Below are 20379 nucleotides of genomic sequence, written 5' to 3'. Positions count from 1 at the left end.
TTTGTCCATCATTTGAGATGCACATATATCATTACTTTCCAAACAAGACTATTTATTTGCAAAATGGCAACCTTTACAGAGGAACAAAAAAATAATAATAATATAATTAGATTTTATTACCAGTATTTTTCAGTTAGTCCATTCATTATGAAATGTTCAGACAGTAACGGGCAACTGGGGTTTTCAAATTTAGGTAAAAAAAAAAAAGTAGTATTCAAATTTTATTGGTAGGTGCATTATTAATAGTAATAGTAGTAGTAGTGTTATTTTGTGTCATTTTGTATATTGTATGACAATAAATCAGGTGGTTTGCCTTTGTAGAGCTGTACAACTCTTCTCCAGCAAGACTGCTAAAATGTTGGCTCATTCTAGCCCACAGTCACTATGACTAGCAAGCAATGCTAATGTTAGCCATTTGGAAATACAGTGAAAATTAAAAAAAAAAGGTTTGGCAGCACTTTCTAGACTCCTTCAATCTACTCAACACTCTGTTCACTCACTATTACATTCCCCTCTCTATCCTTTATCAGCCTAACCTGCTGTACATCCTTTCCAGCTCTATCTCTCTGTTTAGCCAAACGATACAAGTCCTTTACTCCTTCTTTACTGTCCAGCCTCTCGTACAGCTCATCATAGGCCTGAGCTTTTGCCTTTGCCACCATTCTTTTCGCTATGCGACTAGCCTCACAGTACTCCTGCCTACTTCCTTCATCTCTCTGGTTATCCCACTTTTTCTTAGCTGCCTTCTTCATCTGAATACTCTCCTGGACTTCCTCATTCCACCACCAACTTTCCTTGTCTTCTTTCCTCTGACCAGATGAAACCCCCAATGCTAGCAGGAATTAGCATTACTGTAGTGTAGTGATGAAGTGTGTGAAGGGTTGTAGTGCTTGATGTTAGAACCAGTGAGGAAACAAATTACAATAATGGCACTCTACTATCTCACTTTTCCCTCTCCAGGCCTTCACTCCACGGTAACTTCATGCTCAGTGTGATGTCAGAGGGGGTTCAGGGGAGGGGCTGATGGGTACTTGTTATGCTGTGATATAATGTAACATTTAAAGTGAGAGAGCTGGGTAAGAAAAGCACATTGTAGCAATAATTCTAGGCTGGACAGCCTGTTTGGAGCATCTGAATATTCAGGACTAAAGCCCCAAAGACACCAGCCCTGACAGCACCAGTGGTGAGACATAAAATACTAGCAATCCTAAGGTGTAAATAAACTTATATTTGTATTTGTCTTTACAATCGCCAAGTTGGGACTGACTTCTATGGTACTGACAGTATTACATATTATCACTACTTACAATGCATTACATTAACAATGCATGATGTATAATAAACATGTATAATAAACATGGCTATAAAATGTAATTCAGTGTGATTTTAGTAAATATTTATAACCATGTTTATAATGCCTTATGAATGCCTTATGACATGTTATGTGTGCCTGAGCAGACTGATAAACCAATGTGATCAGTTATTACTCTCTAGTGTCACTGAGCTCTGCTAAAGCCTGAGTGGACGGATAAACCAATGCGATCAGTTATTACTCTCTATTGTCACTGAGCTCTGCTAAAGCCTGAGTGGACGGATAAACCAATGTGATCAGTTATTACTCTCTAGTGTCATTGAGCTCTGCTAAAGCCACAGCAGACTGATAAACCAATGTGATCAGTTATTACTCTCTAGTGTCACTGAGCTCTGCTAAAGCCTGAGTGGACGGATAAACCAATGCGATCAGTTATTACTCTCTAGTGTCACTGAGCTCTGCTAAAGCCTGAGTGGACTGATAAACCAATGTGATGAGTTATTACTCTCTAGTGTCACTGAGCTCTGCTAAAGCCTGAGTGGACTGATAAACCAATGCGATCAGTTATTACTCTCTAGTGTCACTGAGCTCTGCTAAAGCCTGAGTAGACTGATAAACCAATGTGATCAGTTATTACTCTCTAGTGTCACTGAGCTCTGCTAAAGCCTGAGTGGACTGATAAACCAATGTGATGAGTTATTACTCTCTAGTGTCACTGAGCTCTGCTAAAGCCTGAGTGGACTGATAAACCAATGCGATCAGTTATTACTCTCTAGTGTCACTGAGCTCTGCTAAAGCCTGAGTGGACTGATAAACCAATGTGATGAGTTATTACTCTCTAGTGTCACTGAGCTCTGCTAAAGCCTGAGTAGACTGATAAACCAATGTGATCAGTTATTACTCTCTAGTGTCACTGAGCTCTGCTAAAGCCTGAGTAAACTGATAAACCAATGTGATGAGTTATTACTCTCTAGTGTCACTGAGCTCTGCTAAAGCCTGAGTAGACTGATAAACCAATGTGATCAGTTATTACTCTCTAGTGTCACTGAGCTCTGCTAAAGCCTGAGTAGACTGATAAACCAATGTGATCAGTTATTACTCTCTAGTGTCACTGAGCTCTGCTAAAGCCTGAGTAAACTGATAAACCAATGTGATGAGTTATTACTCTCTAGTGTCACTGAGTTCTGCTAAAGCCTGAGTGGACTGATAAACCAATGTGATCAGTTATTACTCTCTAGTGTCATTGAGCTCTGCTAAAGCTTGAGCAGACTGATAAACCAATGTGATCAGTTATTACTCTCTAGTGTCACTGAGCTCTGCGAGAAGCAGTGAACAGAAGGCAGCCTTGAGAGAGAGAAAATGAGAATTTTAGAACTTTGTTTAAAGTGAATTAGTCATGAAACATATTAACAGAATAATTATAATATGAAAACTGCCAACCAGTAGCAGCGAGGAGCAGTGAGAAAGTTAAAAACTATTTTTCCCCCCATGTCCCTAATTAATACATACTCTAAAAGTATTCTGAATATGTCACTTATATATTGTAAGGGAACACATTACTGAATACATTCAGTGCAGTGTACTTAGTTTTCAGCCATCACTACATTTTCAAAGTGTTTTGTCCAGCACTGTCAGTTGGTCAGGAGAGAAAATAAGAGGACATCTTCATCATGGAGGGCGTCTTCCCTCACGTTACCGCTGTAGTACCCAAGAAACACTGGTCCATTAACTTTATAAAAGTCGAGTATCATCAAATACCGCGATATAACTGACAAAAATATCCTGATACTGAATTGGATCAATACCGCCCAGCGCGGCTCCCACGTTGTTTGACACGGAAAGCCGAATGCTAGATTGAGTTTTTATTATATATAAAAATATATAAAACTTGTATATAACTTTTATTTTACTTCCAAATCCTAACGGTCCTCAGGTAGAAAAGACAAATATCATTCAAAAGTATGGCAGTGCTGTCGCGCGCCGTCACCTGACCTGGCCGCTCGCTCCCGCTGCAATCTATAGCCCTGTCAGAGGCGATGGGAGAAACAGAGCCGGGTCAAAAATAGACAGGACCGCCTTGACCCCCGCCTCCCCTCCCTTCCCCTCCTCTCCAGACCCCCACAGTCTGCTTCTCTCTTTTCTGTAGGTGGAACTCGCACTGGAGTCCCGCGAGTTCGTCCAAGTTTGCGAGACAGTGAAGGGACACAAACTGGAGAGCAGAAGAGCCGTTCAGCAGAGAGAGGCAGAGATAGAGAGAGAGAGCGCGCGGAGCAGAGGGAGAATTCAGAAGCGAGTCCTGCTGTGTATTCCTCCAAAGTACTGAGGTAATCCGAGCGACTTCATTTATTCTGAATGGCTGTATGAGAGGCGTTTAAAGGAAAGTCTTTTTTCAGTAATTAGCTCTTTTAATACTGCCTCGTCACGCCGTGCGCGCTCCCGAGCTCTGGAGGCATCGTGGTTGCGCAGTTGTTTTCGGGGTTTCACATTGACGGGCTGTTCTAATGGAGCCCGCTGTGCTTCCAGGCAAAGCCGGTGAGGACTTAGCACAGGAGTATTTATGGCTAATGGGCAGGTGGGTGTCTGTGTGTGTGTGCGAGAGGGGAGGGTATTGTGTGGCTGTGGAAACCTGCTCTTCCTTAGTGGGGAAAATGATGGTCTCTTTCTCAGACTGACCCACAGTAAGAGGCTGGCTGTGTCCTGTGGGAGAAATGGGGTGGGGGGTTGGGGGCAGTGAGAGGCAGTTTAGCATGACTATATTAGGAAAATGGCCGTGTCATTCTGTCTAGAGACACAAGAGAGGGGCTCTTCTCTCCAGAGAGAAGACACTCCGGCTGGAACGCTGGAAGTTGCTGCAGTCTAAGGAGACTCAGCTTCTACAGCAGAATCAGGCTCCAGCAGACCCAGTTCCGCTACAAGGGTGGCTCATAAGTGTGTCACTGCTGAGGGTTGGAAAAAGGCAGCAGCATATCACTTACACACATCTTGTCTTTAATCTGGCTGTTTATTACGTCTAAATATAAATCAGAAAGGCTTACCAGAATAACTTCACCATCGTTCACCAGCTAAAGCTTGTCCATGGTTTGTCCCCTGGGCAAGTTATTCAGGGTGCGATTGTGTTAGTGATGCAGAATGTGTGTCCTGTTTGCTTTTGTCAGTTGTGGTCTTGGGAAGCTTCCCGGAATAACTTCATGATGGCTTAGCACAGTAGTGTGACAGCTAGGCAGCAACAACAACATAAGGGCACGTATTGGCATCCTGTCAAACTGTATTGCTTTGTTCAGCGCTCTGTCATTTCACTGCACTTGTACTCACAATGTACACTGAATAGAACACATGTTGGCCTCATGCAGGTATGGAGAAACTGCCGGCCTGTTCATTGAGAGAGAAATAAGGATATGCATATTGGATCAAAAGTGCACACATTGCATTCAGGTCAGGGTTTAGACTTCTCAGATAACAGCTGTGGCCATATTCATCTTACATAAACAAATGGGAAAACATGATCCAGGCTCTACTGTTTTATACAAAATGGAGAGAATAACTGACAGTTAGGGGGAGGACCATGTCTGAGGTCCCTCCTACTTTCAGTCCTTTTTACCTCTACATTCTGTTTCCAGTTGCCGCAAAACCACCTCATCTCCTCCAAGTTCCTAAGTTCCATCTTTCAGTTCTACCCCGTTCATCAAGAAATGAGGGGGGAAAGGGGGATCTGACCTTCTAGCTCAAAACAGAAGCTGTCCAAAACTCAAAAGTTCTCAGAGTCTTCAGCCTTATAGTCAGTTTTCATACTACCACCATATGCTAAAGACACAGTCCGAACTTGCAAATTGTCTGGTCATTGCAGCAAGTCCTACATCATGTGTACTCTATTTTAATCCCTGATCAATAATTTCATGACTTAAGAGTACATTTAAGATGATCACAAGTAGTTGTAATGTGACTGTCAGTGGAAGGATGTTGCCATACCAGAATTCCATTGCTTGAGTTGATTATTAACTAGTGAATATGCTATGAATGGCATAATGAGTTATCTTACGTGGTAAAACCTTTTGGTAATAAATGGTGAAGACAAGACCAATGCTTGAATATGCAAATAGTTACTGTTGAGACTCACAATTAGCTATTTTTATTCAACACTACCTCTTCTACACCCATGGTAGTTCCAGCCAGGACCTGACAGTTCAGATTTTACTTCTACAACAGGCTTTCTAATAACAGTATCTCACCAAAGCTCTGTAGTACTCTGTTAGTAAACTCGGATTCAGTCTGATGCTGACTGAAAAGTTGATGTTGCATATGAGGAGTAAATCAAGTTTTAGCAGGGAAAAGAGCAAAATTGTCATAGATCTGGTGTTTTTAAGCACAATTAGTGCATTTTGATTGCTCCTGCTTAGCAAAGGAAGTCCTCTTGGTCATTATGGTGCTGATTCAGCCATACTTCAGTGAGGGTTTAAAATGTCTGCACGAATGGATTAGCAATTAAAATCCATCACTCAGTAAATAACTAATCATGTTTTATTAGTAAGTCCTGGACGTGAATAATAAAAGTAATAAGCAGACAGAGGCAATGAGATGTCAACAGCAGTGTCACATTTAATATCAACAATGCAAATGAAGAAATGTTGAAATGTTTAGGTGGTACTAATGACTAATTTTCATCATTACTTTCATTAAAAAATGTCAACATTGTTTTTAACCTCTCTGATGTCTCTTTTCTGTTTCCTTATTGTAGTGATGAGTCGCAGTATTGTGCGCCAGAGTAAGTTCCGGCATGTTTTTGGACAGGCTGCGAAGGCAGAGCAGAGCTATGATGACATTCGAGTTTCCAAGGTGACATGGGACAGCTCCTTCTGTGCAGTCAACCCAAAGTTTTTGGCTGTTATAGTGGAGTCCAGTGGAGGAGGGGCCTTTTTGGTTCTACCTCTGTCAAAGGTAAGAAGATAAGAGAACAATGCATAAAGTAATAATAACAATGAGTTCCTGTGCACTCAGAGGTTGAGCTTAGAGTCAAACTGATGAAAGCAAGTGCTTTTTAGAAGGGATTTTAGAAGAAGAACCTGTGGATGCAACAAATGTGTTGAACTCATGCTGTAAATGTCATTGACTACGAATATTCATTCACTGACATGAATGTAGCTGTGAATATATTTGTTCAGAAGCATGAGCTCAGCTCATCTCAATTGCCTCTTATTGAGGACACTCTTCCCTCACTATTTAAATATTTTTTCATTAAGCATTAAGCAGTTCTGGCACTTTTTAAGATAACTTGAACATAGTATTATCAAGTGGACACCTAACTGGTCAGTTCATCCAACCATCCATCCATTTTCCAAGCCGCTTCTCCATCAGGGTCGCGGGTGGGGTGCTGGAGCCTATCCCAGCAGTCATCGGGCGGAAGGCAGGATACACCCTGGACAGGTCGCCAGTGCATCGCAGGGCAGACAAACAGACAGTCACTCACACACACACACACCTAGGGGCAATGTAGCATATCCAATTGGCCTGACTGCATGTCTTTGGACTGTGGGAGGAAACCGGAGAACCCGGAGGAAACCCACGCAGACACGGGGAGAACATGCAAACTCCACACAGAGAGGACCCTGATCACCCGGCCGGGGAATCAAACCCAGGCCCCCCTCGCTGCGAGGCGACAGCGCTACCCACCCACGAACTTCCACGAACTTCCCACCCACGAAGTTCTCCCTACTAGGGATGTTTTTGTACAGCTATGAGAAATGTGAAATACTTGTGGTGACTTCGAAAGGTCAAAAAGGACTTAACACTACATTGTTTTATTCCTCCAGGCTATATATAGTATGTAGTTGATCAATGCCATATACGCCAGTGCATTTAACACTGGAGGACATGCAAGTGCAAACTGCGAATAACTTTTAAATGTAGGCAACAAATTCTATAGTGTCATATGAATAAGTTCCTCTTAAAGACACTTAAATCTTTTGGCTCTTTTTGCTGGACTGACTCCAGATCAGCAAAGTGGAGCTGTTTTAGATTTAACCATTTATGCTATACTCATGTTTTGTGTATTCCAGAAGCTGTCATGGCCTAATGCTGTCTGGGAACTAAACAATACATGTCTGGAATGTGTACTTTGTTGTTATTCAGTGGAGTCAGCATGCCTGTTGTATTTAAACATGCAAATATTGTGGTATTAGTCCTGTTTTTTAGTTATGTTTTGGTTTGGAACACACATACACACACACACACACTCTTCTAAGCCGCTTATCCTTCTGCATCACGGGGGGAGCTGGAGCCTATCCCAGCAGTTGGTTTTTAACACCCAAAGGAAATATATTCAGTCAGATTTTTTTATTGATGATGTCTAAGTTAATGAAGCCAAAACAGGAGCAAAACCGGAGGCTTTACCTGTCAGATTAACTTTCAGTGTACTTAAGAAGTGACCGTCATTAGAAAATTGCGTTTAACTGACCGTTCATTGTAGTTTCTAGTGCAGTGTATATATATAATATAATTAGCCTCAGAGGCAACGTCAGTCATGAGGTTCATCAATCTAGTACCTTTAGGAAGAGTTGATGAGTTGAAGTGGTGTTTGTTATCCAGACCTAATCTCCCAGCATCAGTACCTGACTACTAATGCTTTTATGGCTAAGTGCAATAAAAAAACCTTACCTACATCTAGTGTAAAGCCTACCTGGAAGGGTAGAGGCAAATGGGGACAAACTCTGTATTAATACCTTTGATTTCAGAAAAAAAATGTTGCATAAACAGGTGTCTGCAAACCTCTGGACATACAGTGTGTCCAGCACTGAACTTGGTGTTGAGAGCAGTGTTCTTCAGTCTTAGTTCTGGATATTTACATAATGGCACAGTTTGCTGTTGTTCTTATTCTAACATGCCTGAGTTGAATCTTTAGTTGGGAGTGATGTCTCATTTAAATGTCTGATTAAAAAGACCTTTAACAAAGAACAGTTGACAGTTTACATTTTAATATGTAATGAATCAACTTCTTACAAAATTGTGCACCACTGGGAATCTTCTAGACTGGCATTGGCAAACATATCTATGGTGTTGTCATATAATTTGGTCTTGATTACTATGATCAAAGCAATATTAGGAAATATAATATCCATATTTTTGGGCAGTATCATTCTTTTTCTTTTTTCAGCCTTTTTCACAGTTGTGCTGCTACTAGAATGTGTAAATTGTGAAGAGTTAGCATATGAACTGTTGCCCATCCTAGTTACCATGGTGGATTGCTAAAAATTGCCTTGTTTGACACTTCTAAAAACAGTCTGACTTTTTCCTCCTTAGGGTTGGTCTCATGATTAGTCGTAGCATTTAGTTAGCAGATGCTAACTATATCTTTTCCTTTTTTGCACATTCACCAGGAGACTTCCATGCCTTTATGCTTGTCCATGCCTCTTTAACTCATTTGTCTCTCGATTATGAATTTGAGCAGTGGAAGATTAATATTTCATTTAGTCTATTTACTGTAAGAGAAGAAGTGACATTCAAGATTAGACGAACACAACTGGCATGTTGATAATTTAATTTTAAAGTGACCTATACACCTCTAAAATAAAATAATAGAACTGTTTTTCATAATGTTTCTACAGTCCCATATATGGAAGCTGGCTATTTTCTGATGTCCATGGCAGACCAGTGTCCATATTAGAGGATTATTTGGTAATAATAATTATCTGCTTATCATTTAGAGTATAAATGCAGATCCCTTTGTTTAGGGAAGGGTCTGTCGTAAGTGTTAAGAGTTTGTTAGTATAGCCATATATTCAGACTCATTACACAGAGACATGAGCATATATCAGCAGGGGTGAACAGACACACTATTAATACCCTGCCTGCCTTCTCTCCTGCGCCCAGTCCCAGGCAGGTCGAAAGAAAAACTCCCTTTTCATCGCCTCGTCATGGGGTTATAAATACACACTGGTCTAGTGTGGGGAGGGGAGGGAGGGGAGTGGCTGGAGGAGGAGCAATCCAGGGAAGAAACAGGAACAGCAATTGGAATTATGACAACTGGGGTGGGGAGTTATACCATAAAAAGTAGAGACTTGTTGATGCCATCAAAAATGAAAGCTAAGTGCCTAAATGTTGCTTTGAGACTCTGATCACAGCTAAACATTTGAAGCAGATTGAATCTGAACACTGCTCTGTGCCAAACATTGTAAAGATAATGCAATAGGCCATACTGTGATCTATACATATGTACATTGAAGATTATGTTTGATGGAGTGTATGTTATTGTAGATGGACAAACACCAGTAAACTATTTGTAAGTAATTATAATTTATAATTTTTTCTTAATGTTGTCTGAACCTTGTTGAATGAGGTGATGCTTAGAACTAATGATTTTTTGTTTTCTGGTTGTTTTAAAAATGCTAGTATTACAGTATTGTGCAAAAGTCAGTGAGCACAATTTATTTATTTATAAGTACAAGTCATTCATTTTACAGGAAAGATATCTGAGGAGATTAGATATAAAATAATACACTTGCATAAGGAAGGGAAAGTAAAAAAGCAAGAGTTTCTAAAACTGTAGATGGAAATGAATCTCTTAACAACTGTGCAAGACCTTGTAGACCACCAAAACAGTGGCCATCAGATAAACAGTACTTTTTGCTTTCATCTTTAAGAGATAGTAGTTTTTGTATGTCTTAGAGATGAAAGCCTTCAGTACACTCCACTGTTGATTCAGATATGAGAAAATCCATAGGTGAGAGGGCAACTCAGTGCAGTGAGTCTCAAAACACTGGACTGACCACTGCAGTCCAGACCTCAACATCACTGATTGTGTTCAGGATTATTTGAATTGTGAGAAGCAGGAAATGCTACCTTCTAAAACTCAACTTTGGAGGTGTGAAAAACATCTATTGTGATTTCTTTGAAAAACTGAAAGCGAGGCTTTTGTGCAATTTCCGCTTTCTTCTCCTTTTTTCCCTTATACTCAAACATTTATAACTTCTACTCAAAGGCCATTTTCACTGGAAATTAAGCAAATGAATGGTGTCATTTGCACAGTTTTGTACTTTGAGAGAAAAATCATCCAAATGTCAGTCTAAATCAGGGGTGCCCAGTCCTGGTCTGGGATGTCTACCACCCTGCATCTGATCCAGGTACTGAAGGCTTTCAGAGGCATGTGAATATCAGTGCCTGGTGTGTTGGATCTGAACTTTCCAGGTTGGTAGATCTCCAGTACCAGAATTGGGCACCCCTGGTGTAAATGATGATGACTAGACTGCAGAGTACAGAGTACTTATATGGATTTATTTGCAGCTAAATGGGAAAATGTAAAATCAGCATACTGATATCGGAATTCACCCAATACCTTTGTGCTCTTTTTTTAGCTCACATGTGCACTGACGCTCACGCAGTAGGAATTTTCCTTACTTTTAACTCATTCAAATAACTAATACAGTGGATGACATCACCACTCCACATTGAGAAAACAGAAGGTTCTGCACCTCATTCAGGAAAGAATATCAGTGCAGTACCAGCAAGAAGTCTTGGACAAGACTCCAAATGTTGCATTAACTACTGATGTGAATGGCTGTAGATGAGAGCATGTAATGTGAAGTATTTACCTAATGTAACACTTTACAATGATTATGTCTCATTGATCACTAGCTGTATTTTGTACTACACACACAGCTCCAGAAATGTATACAGCTTAAATATGACATCATTTAGGTGGTGATGCTGTTGTCTGCTGTTCATCTTTACTATGTTAGGTGTTGTACATTGCAGGTGGGCCGTGTGGACAAAAACTACCCCCTGGTCATAGGACACTCTGGGCCTGTCCTGGATATTGACTGGTGTCCCCACAATGACAATATCCTGGCCAGTGGTTCTGAAGACACTACTACTATGGTAGTTTGTTCCTTTCATCCTATCTTTACCTAACTTCTTCACAATGGTAAAACATTATGCAGTACATATCATTATGAATAGAACTCCTGTTACAATGGCTGTACCTGTATAGCTGTACTGCCTATATCTGTTGCAGCACTCAGGAAAGGATGCCATGTGTTCACTGCACACTTGACTACCTACACTGGAAGAAAAGATCATAGAGAACATATTTTCAGGGTGACTAGCACTAAGGGGGCATGAAACAAGGCTGGTATTTATAAACATATGTTAGTGGAATGTACATAGCCAGAACTGGCTCATATGAACGTATGGGACGGCAGACAGGATCTGCTCGCAGGAGGACTCTGTAAAGTTGAGTAATGTGAACTCAGCCTACACATAACGCCATCCTTCACATGCATACATGCACACACACTTGCATACATAGTTAAGCAACCTGACTCAGTGCTGAAGTGGTTCTTCTTCACTACATTTTTGTCATAACGTATGTGTTAAAGATGACACAATAGCATTTTTTATGATACCAGTACTGATATTGAAACCAAAGCTATATAAGGAAATATTTTATATAATGTAAATGTTTTACACAGATATTTCTGACCACACAGACTGAATTTTTGGTTGAACATACCAAGTCAGTGAACAAGATGGGCTTATTGTACAGGCTGACTGGATCAGCTTTTAGAGTAATTTAGCCAAAATTGAAAAAGCTGAGCTGAAGTTGATATTGTCACAGGTTTATGGCTTTGGCAAGGACTATTTTTTCCTTTTTTTGACGAAGGAATTGCCAAGATTAAAGCATGTTTACAATGTTTAGGGCTTTGCTTTACTTTTTCCTTGATTTTGCCAAACTGCTATGTAAAAGAAATGAGGTTGTGTGTTGAAGGTGAAGCTGAAGCTGAAGGCAAGTGATATTATTAGAGATAACACATCCCCATGTTCTATTGCTAAAATATCATACCATGTTATCATGTTGCTGATATTATAATGTGACTGACTTTGCAATTCTGTCATATTTTAGACTAAAATTGTGACTCAGTCGCGTCTGATTCTTTTCTTCCTTCTGTTATCTGATCCAGCGATTTCTGCTGATATTGGCCCAATAAAAATACCCAGTTTTGTACCTGTAATGAATTTATCTCTAATATGTATGTCAAACATATTTTGACAGCAAGTGTGGGCTATTTGGCAAATAAATAATATCGCAGTTCTCGCATCACCATTTCATCAGTTTTTTTGACGTGTGATGAGTTGGAACAGACAAAAAAGAACCAACAGAAAAACTGAAAATACAATGATTTTTGTACAATGTTCCTCTTTACACTAAATTCAAAAATCATGACTAATTAAGCTGTCCTTGGAACATGCTGTCCTTAAGCATTGAAGACACTGATGCTCAGAAAATCACATCATCATGTAATAAATATAATTTATAACAATAAATATTATATTTCCCACCCTGTATATCTGTGAACTATTTAAAATAATTTTATATTTCTCATCTAAACTCTGTTGGTTGAGATGATGTACAGATCTCAAGATGTTAATGTCTTCGTCTTACATTACATTACAAATGTAAAAGGCATGCATTCTATGCATGTTTGGTGCAGAAGGCTCACTGCAGCTGTTATTTCTAGTGGGCCTGCGCTCATATTTAAACAACATTCATTTAATGTTCCTGGTAACATTAAGGGGCTGCACAATGCTGTATCAAAAGATGTGTAGCAGGTTGGCAGTGATTTCTCATTAGCTGCATTGTGTTGTTCAAGAAAAGACTCATATAACACATGCTTGTTTCAACTGAGCTCAGAGAACATATTTAGCCCATAATTAGCCCTTACTTTGACCTTGAGGAATTCATAGTACATGGTTCCCCTGAGCTCATAGGCAAAGAGGTCAGTTCCACAGAGACAAGGCCTAGACACGATCGTAAAACTTAGACTTTTTACTCTAATTAAATACATGAAGATAGACTGGTATTTATCTCTCTATAACAGATTGTTATAAACTGCAAGCTGCTGCACCACTTCTCTTATGTTTGAGTTGTAATAATAGATTCAATTCATAAGCTTTCTTTGAGAAAGTGTTCTATGTGCATCTTTCAGTGTGACGTTGTGGTTTTCATGTTCGGCAGGTATGGCAGATTCCTGACCACACTCCATGCCGGCCAATCAGCGAGCCGATTGTAGTGCTGGAGGGACACTCCAAACGCGTGGGCATTGTAAAGTGGCATCCCACTGCCCGCAACATTCTCCTCACTGCCGGTGTGGGACCTTTTGTTTTTTGCATTCTCATCTTTGCTTTTTTATTATCAGTATTGACTTTTTACAATTCTGAAACTAGTTTATTGTAGTTATAAATGTGTAAATATCACAGGCAGTGATAATCTGATCATCATCTGGAATGTGGGCACTGGAGAGCCTCTGATCACAATGGATGATCACCCAGACCTCATCTATAACGTCAGCTGGAACTACAATGGAAGCCTGTTTTGCACCACTTGCAAAGACCGCCGTCTTCGTGTCTGTGACCCCAGGAAGAGAGAGGTGGTGGCGGTGAGTATGGAGAGCGAGTGAAAGGATCTTGTGGCTGCCCAAATTCACGTAGATTGTATTATTTTTAATTCTGTTGCACCATAGTGCTGGGATTGAACCCTTCTGGCCTGAGTGACTTGAACTTGGAGCAGCAGGGTCATCACTTTGAAGTGGCAAGCATACTGCTCTCCTCAGGCCTGTCACTGTAGCATTTGTTGTGAAGCGCCAGACACATGGAAATAAGCTCTCTGAACTAAACATTATTTGCATGCGTCGTTTCTTCTCTAGTATTGTCAAGTGCAACAGCAGATGAAATGCTGAAATAGGCACACATACATTCAAATTAAACTGAAATAGGCAACCATTTACTCTAGGAGTAGGATAATGAATAGATGACTGGCATAGTCTTTTCCTTAGCAGCTGCTATTGAGAGGGATATGTAAACAAATAATAAAGAAAAAATGATACATGTGAGTTGTATTTGGTCCAGGCAGCTTACATTTAACCAATAGTATCTTGGAAAGTTGATGTTATGCAAGAATCAATAATACCCCCCACACACATTACGTCCATATGTGGCCAGGCCACAGTCTAGAACCTAACCCAGAACTGCACCATGAGACAGGCGTCTGCAACATTTGCTGTGGTTGAACATGCCTGCTTATTACCAACAAATTTGAACAGTAACATGATGGACATGTTAGTTTAAATAGGGCTTAAAAGTTTTATATGTGTGTTTATTATTAGCAAAGAATAGTAATAGGGCATTAATTATTCCATATATATGATGGTAGGTGAGATGTTTAGCTTGCAATATGCTAGTTTGTAATTATGTAATCTGTAATGGCCACATGTCAGATAACATTGTTAACTCAAATCAAGGGTGCCCACTCCTTCAGCTTGCCCTAACTGATATTTAAACAACTGTGGGAAGTCTTCAAAACAGTAGTTTTGTCATTTATCACCAGCTTGTATGTTGCTGACAGTTTCTGCTATGTGGCTCTGAGCTCCGTTGTCTTGTGTTCCTGCAGGAGAGACTGTCACCACATGAAGGCATCAGGCCGATGAGAGCAATCTTCACCAAAGAGGGCAACATCTTCACCACAGGCTTCACCAGGATGAGCCAGAGAGAGCTTGGCCTCTGGGACCCGGTTAGACACACACTTTCTGCATATTTGGGTCAAATCATATTTTAATGTATTTCTCAATGTACAAAATTCACGTCGTCAATTTTCATTTTTTATCTCTGTAGACAAATTTTGAGGAGCCCATTGCACTTTTGGAGTTGGACACAAGTAATGGGGTCTTACTGCCATTTTATGATCCAGACACTAGCATGGTATATCTGTGTGGCAAAGTAAGTGTCAGCAGATTAGCATTCTGTAAGAATAATTCTAATTGAATGCACAGTATTAAATGTGTGACAGCCTGACTCTATTTTTCCTCTGTCTCACTGCTTCCAGGGGGACAGCAGCATTCGGTATTTTGAGATTACAGAGGAGCCTCCCTATGTGCACTACCTCAGCACATACAGTAGCAAGGAGCCACAGCGAGGAATGGGCTTCATGCCCAAGAGAGGAGTGGACGTCAGCAAGTGTGAGATTGCCAGGTCAGACGGACTTGAGTGATTACATATGAGTAGGTGTTTCGTTGGGTGAATGTACTGTAGCATGGCAGTGCAGCTACAATGAGTTGCCAGTTTATTGGTAATTTATGTAAATTATACAGTCCAACAAATCATATCACATGAGTGCAGTGTGTGGTATTAATCAGAGACACCAGTATTAATAATACCAGTTCATTTGAGTGTCAGGCAAAATGAGTGACCTTAGTGATGGCATGATAGTTGGAGCTAAGCCTATCAGTTCTACACTGCAAAAAAAGTTATATTAATGGCAATATGTATTAGATTATTCAACCTCTTTCTTGATGTTTGCTTGTTTCTAGTAAATTTATTTGGTAAAATGATCTTCTATCGGCAGATATTTTTACTTGTTTTAATTAAAAGAAACGGTTAAAACATGCAAAATGATCTGTCAATAGAATAACTAACTTGTTAGGATTACTTGCTGGAAAAAAAATCTGCTGTTGTAATCTGTATTTAATTCACTCTGTCCACTGCTCACTGATACTGGTGGTCAGTTTTCTTCATGTAATTTTTCTGTTATTGCATTTCATGGAAAATTCACTTATTTCAATTAAGTTACAAAATTCTAAACATTTTTTTGCCTCCCATTGCCTGCTTCAGTCTACCGCTGCTCCCATAATCCCACTGCCATCTCATGGATTCAAACAATTCTTCAAATCCTCATTTTAAAAAAATCTTGCAAATTTGACTATAAAATGGGAAGTTGTGTGGTTTTTAATTAAAGACACATATGCAACTTGCCACGAAACACACACACATCCAGTACATCAGTATTAAGATTATCACTCATGAACCTACTTAGGAGACTAATCAGTTCAATCATGCCTAAAAGGAGTTTAGTAATGCTGAGATTAATAACTTATCAAATTGATTTATCAGTCTACCAACCCTGTGAACAGGCTACAACAGTGAAACACCATGTTGGATACCAGTGTTGTCAGTGAAGAAGAACAAAGTAATTTTTTGGTTGGGTGCAGGAACATTAAAACCGAACTGCTTCGGAGTGTGAAAAAGCTACTTGGTTGGAGGAGGTTTGCATCACGCTGATGAAAGGATCAGAATTTAACTCAAGCAACAGGATTCCATGAAGCCATCTTGTTTGACGTCAGCAGCCTAGGCTGGTGGTGGCAGTGTGATGTGTATGGCCTATGAAACTCTTTGAAGAACATTTGAACAGCATGGCATATTTGCATGTCATTACTGACCAAGCTCAGCATTTTGTAGAATTTATACATTTCTAAACACTTTAAGGCATACACTATAAGGCATACAGGATAAACTGGCAACTCAGTGTATGAAGTGTTTTTATTTTAGCATTTTAGTTGTAAGTCCAAATACAAGAGATGTCTTTTTAAAACATTATTAAAAATACATCAGCAAATGGTACAGTTTCACTCAGGATTAAACCCTCTTTTGATTCTCTATGTTCAGGTTGTTCAAGCTCCATGAAAGGAAATGTGAGCCTATCATAATGACAGTCCCTAGAAAGGTAAGTGTCTTCTTGTAATCACAACTCAGTAGTATTTTAAGCACAAAAACAGAAGTGATTCATGTTGAAATATCACAGGAGCAGCTCAATTTAAGGCTTTTACCCAGTCTTCATTGAACTCTGATACCCATAATGGCGGCTGTTCTGTTTAATGTGTTGTCTACCTTCTTGCCAGTCGGATCTGTTCCAGGATGATCTTTACCCAGATACGGTGGGTCCAGACCCAGCGCTGGAGCCTGAAGAGTGGCTGGATGGCCGAGATGAGGACCCCATCTTGATCTCCCTGAGGGATGGCTATGTTCCACCAAAGAGCAGAGAGCTAAAAGTGTCTAAGAAGAACGTCTTGGACTCTAGACCTGCACCTCGCAGGAGCTTGTCCGCTGTTGACGGGAGCAGTTTGCCAGTGAGTACATTGTTTCTCTATCACCTTCCTTCAGAGCTATAGGGCTCTTTCACAAGCTTGATCTATCCTGCCCCTCAATTGCTTTCTTTTTCTTTTTGCTTCTCTTCTGCACCTTTTCATTCTCCACTCTTGTCTCTAAAACCAATCCTTTTTTCTTTTTCCTGTCTTTCTTCCCCTTACCATCTCTTTCTGCTTTACTCTTTACTCTACCTTTGTTCTCCTGTTTCCTGTCTGCTCACTAGCCTCAGTTGTTGGAGAAGCTTGTGGAGGAAATTCAAAGCCTGAAGGCCACAGTTCTTTCTCAAGAGAAGCGAATCTGTGACTTAGAGAATAAACTCTCCAAGTACACCAACGGCACTGTCTGACCGATTCAGTAAAGCACAGTCATCCTTGTACACACTGCCCAATCCCTACCAACTCCTAATAGATGCACTCATGTATACCACACTACCACAGCATTAACTGAGTTTTTATTAAAGTGCATTCACTCCTTACAGCTTCTGTTATTGAGGCAATGAGCAATAGTTAAAGTTAAAATGATGGATCTTACTAATGCTATCAGTCAAGCTTTACAGCATCTTTTCAAACGTTTCTATAATTTTAAAGGACATTTACTGCACATAAGCTACAAGAGTGTGAACTTGAATAATGTTACAGAATTATAGATTTCCCCTGCAGTTAATAGTTAATTCTTTGTAATAGTCATATTCGACCTGACCTGTTCTTTGTGGGAGCCACTGTATGAACCTTCCAGAACTATGTTGACCCAGATATACAATACTGTGCAAAAGTCAGAAACCACACTTCATCATTTGATTTCAAAATGAATCAAAAATTAGTCGAAAAGGCCATTAGGTATCCGAATTAGAGGGGGGAAAAACATGTTTCTCAGAAAATTTCACAGAAGCTTCAACAAATACAATTTACATTCTCCTGAGTGACTTGCTTTCAGATTTTTTAAGAAATCTCCACACCACAAAAGTTTAGTATTAGATGTTGGTTACATTTTCTGCTTCTCCCAGTCCAAGAAATCCCTCACACATTTGATGTTGAGGTCTGGGCTCTGGGTCGTCAGTCAATCATTCCAAGAACACCAGCCGCTTCTTGGTTCGATTTGCAATTGTTTCTGTTTATTTCCTTTCCACAATAACGGCTTCTTGTCAGCTACTCGTCCTTATGTTAAGGTGCCTTCTCACAGTGAAAGGAGTGACAATCACTTTTTAGAGTGGAGCTTGACTTTCTCTTCTCTCTCAGAGTTGAAAGTTTTAAGTACTGTTTATCTGACGGCAACAGTTGCTGGTGGTATTGTGTGGTTGTGAGTCCCATTTTCTCTACATCTTTTAATCAGAATTTTAATTCCAGTTTGGGAAATAAGTTTTTAACTTATTTCCTTTTGACTTCCTCCTTCCTTATGCAAGTGGATTATATTATACCTAATCTCCTTAGAATTATCTCCTGAAACTTGAATAACTTGTACTTAATGGCAGTTTTGACTGGAAATGAAATAAATAAAGGGTGGTCTCTGACTTTTGCACAGTGCTGTGCTACATGGGAAAACAAAGCTTAAGTAATTGAAGAAGCTGGGAATCTGGGAAGCACTTTCTAAATTGATAGTATATTGCCATGGCAAGTGTACAACCCCTGCATATTCCAAGTGTTAAATAAATTGTGTGTAGTTTTACTGCTGTTACTCTGCTGCTCAACAATACTTCAATGTAAAACCATCAGGCATCCCCATTAAACTAACTTACTAGTGTGAATAACTCAAGTTTACTGACAGTTTGTTGGGGTGTGATTGTTAGAGCAGGCTCCTCTTTTTTTCGTCTTATTTGCTTGTGATGTATTTACTGCATTATCGTAGAACACTGCTACATTCATGAACATCTGATACAGCAGCTCTTAGTTCAGTAAAATGGCAGACCTTATTAAGAGTCAACTAAACAACAACTGTCATAAAGCCCAGAAACAAAGGAGTCTCAGATTTCATGTATGCATTACAGTGAAATCGGTTTGGACCACACAGCCCAAAATGTAAATACAGCGGTGAAGGTTGAGACAGCTCAATGAGTAAGATTGAACTTTAGGCTGAAATAAAGCAGGCTATACTTTAAAGACCCATGTACATCATTTATGTCTGCCAGTTCATTACAAGTCATCTCAGCATGTTTGTCATGCAGAGAAACCTAAGGTGTATTTATGATAGACCCGAATAGCTATAGGACGTATCTTTGTAGTACAAACGGATTCCCAAGCATCTCTACTTTCTGAAACGTGTTCTTGCTGTGGCTCCTACAGTACTGTGTTAAACAGCAACCCTTTCATTTCTTGCATCCAGACTCACACAGCCCTACCTGTCCATCTTTGACCAACATGAAAGATGTCTCATGCGGCTCTGGTTATACATTTTAAAATGTAAATATTATTTAAAAAATGAATAAAATATGAAAAAAAAGCGAAATATCAAAACCAAAGACATAAAAAGTTGAGTTTTGTGTTTTCTGTAGCAGATCATTTGTGAGAATGATATCAATAAAACATCTTTTTGTAAAAATAAATGAATAAATAAATAAATAAAAGTTTCTGGTGTCCCCACACATCATTATGGAATAGCTCCTGACATTTTGGGGGAGGATTCATGCCTGGAATCCCTCCTTCTTCCACTCCAACACCCTACTTTTTATTTCTCGTGATAAACTCCACCACTACCCCATCTCCTCTGTGTTCCGCAATTCTGTCAGCACCACTGTCCAAAAGGGACGGTTTGGCCTTATACCTCCAAGGCAGAAGTCACCCAGAACTCCAGCCCCAGGTCACTCTCCCTCCCTCTATCAGTCTCCTATCATACAACCACCATACATTGAGACACTGTCCAAACTTAAAATTACATTTTTTTCTTCTGTAACGAAACACCTGGAGTTGTGTGTCCTGATGAGGTGCTGCCGCAACACTGTGGCCCATGGAAATGCCTCAAATGTGCGGTGGCTTAAGGTATTTGTTACATTCCTAAACAGCACCATAAAAATAAAAGGTAATCAAAGTTCCAATAGCAGGTAGTTCTAGAATAATTCTAACAGTAATATATTTCCTAATGCCAAACAATGAATAGGGGACAGCACTGTAAGAGTG

At 39.9% G+C, this 20379-nt stretch overlaps 1 protein-coding gene across 2 annotated transcripts; it reads left to right on the top strand.

Moving 5' to 3' along the window:
- The first annotated feature begins 3501 nt into the window (after window positions 1–3501).
- coro6 (coronin 6) lies at window positions 3502–19711 on the top strand. Of its 2 annotated transcripts, XM_017704428.2 has the most exons (11): window positions 3502–3636; window positions 6045–6244; window positions 11054–11176; window positions 13314–13443; window positions 13556–13734; window positions 14745–14864; window positions 14966–15070; window positions 15177–15322; window positions 16793–16850; window positions 17026–17253; window positions 17496–19711. In XM_017704428.2, the coding sequence occupies exons 2-11, from the start codon at window positions 6047–6049 to the stop codon at window positions 17616–17618; spliced, it is 1410 nt and encodes a 469-aa protein (XP_017559917.1). In that variant the 5' UTR covers window positions 3502–3636; window positions 6045–6046; the 3' UTR covers window positions 17619–19711. The 2 variants fall into 2 exon arrangements, with proteins under 2 accessions (XP_017559917.1, XP_017559915.1); XM_017704426.2 differs by lacking the exon at window positions 3502–3636 and having other exon boundaries at window positions 6017–6244.
- The last annotated feature ends 668 nt before the right edge of the window (window positions 19712–20379 follow it).

The sequence above is a fragment of the Pygocentrus nattereri genome, chromosome 16 (genome assembly GCF_015220715.1).
Source record: "Pygocentrus nattereri isolate fPygNat1 chromosome 16, fPygNat1.pri, whole genome shotgun sequence".
Taxonomy (NCBI): domain Eukaryota; kingdom Metazoa; phylum Chordata; class Actinopteri; order Characiformes; family Serrasalmidae; genus Pygocentrus; species Pygocentrus nattereri.
The sequence above is the reverse complement of the archived record's forward strand: the minus strand, read 5'-3'. Positions and strand labels throughout refer to the sequence as shown.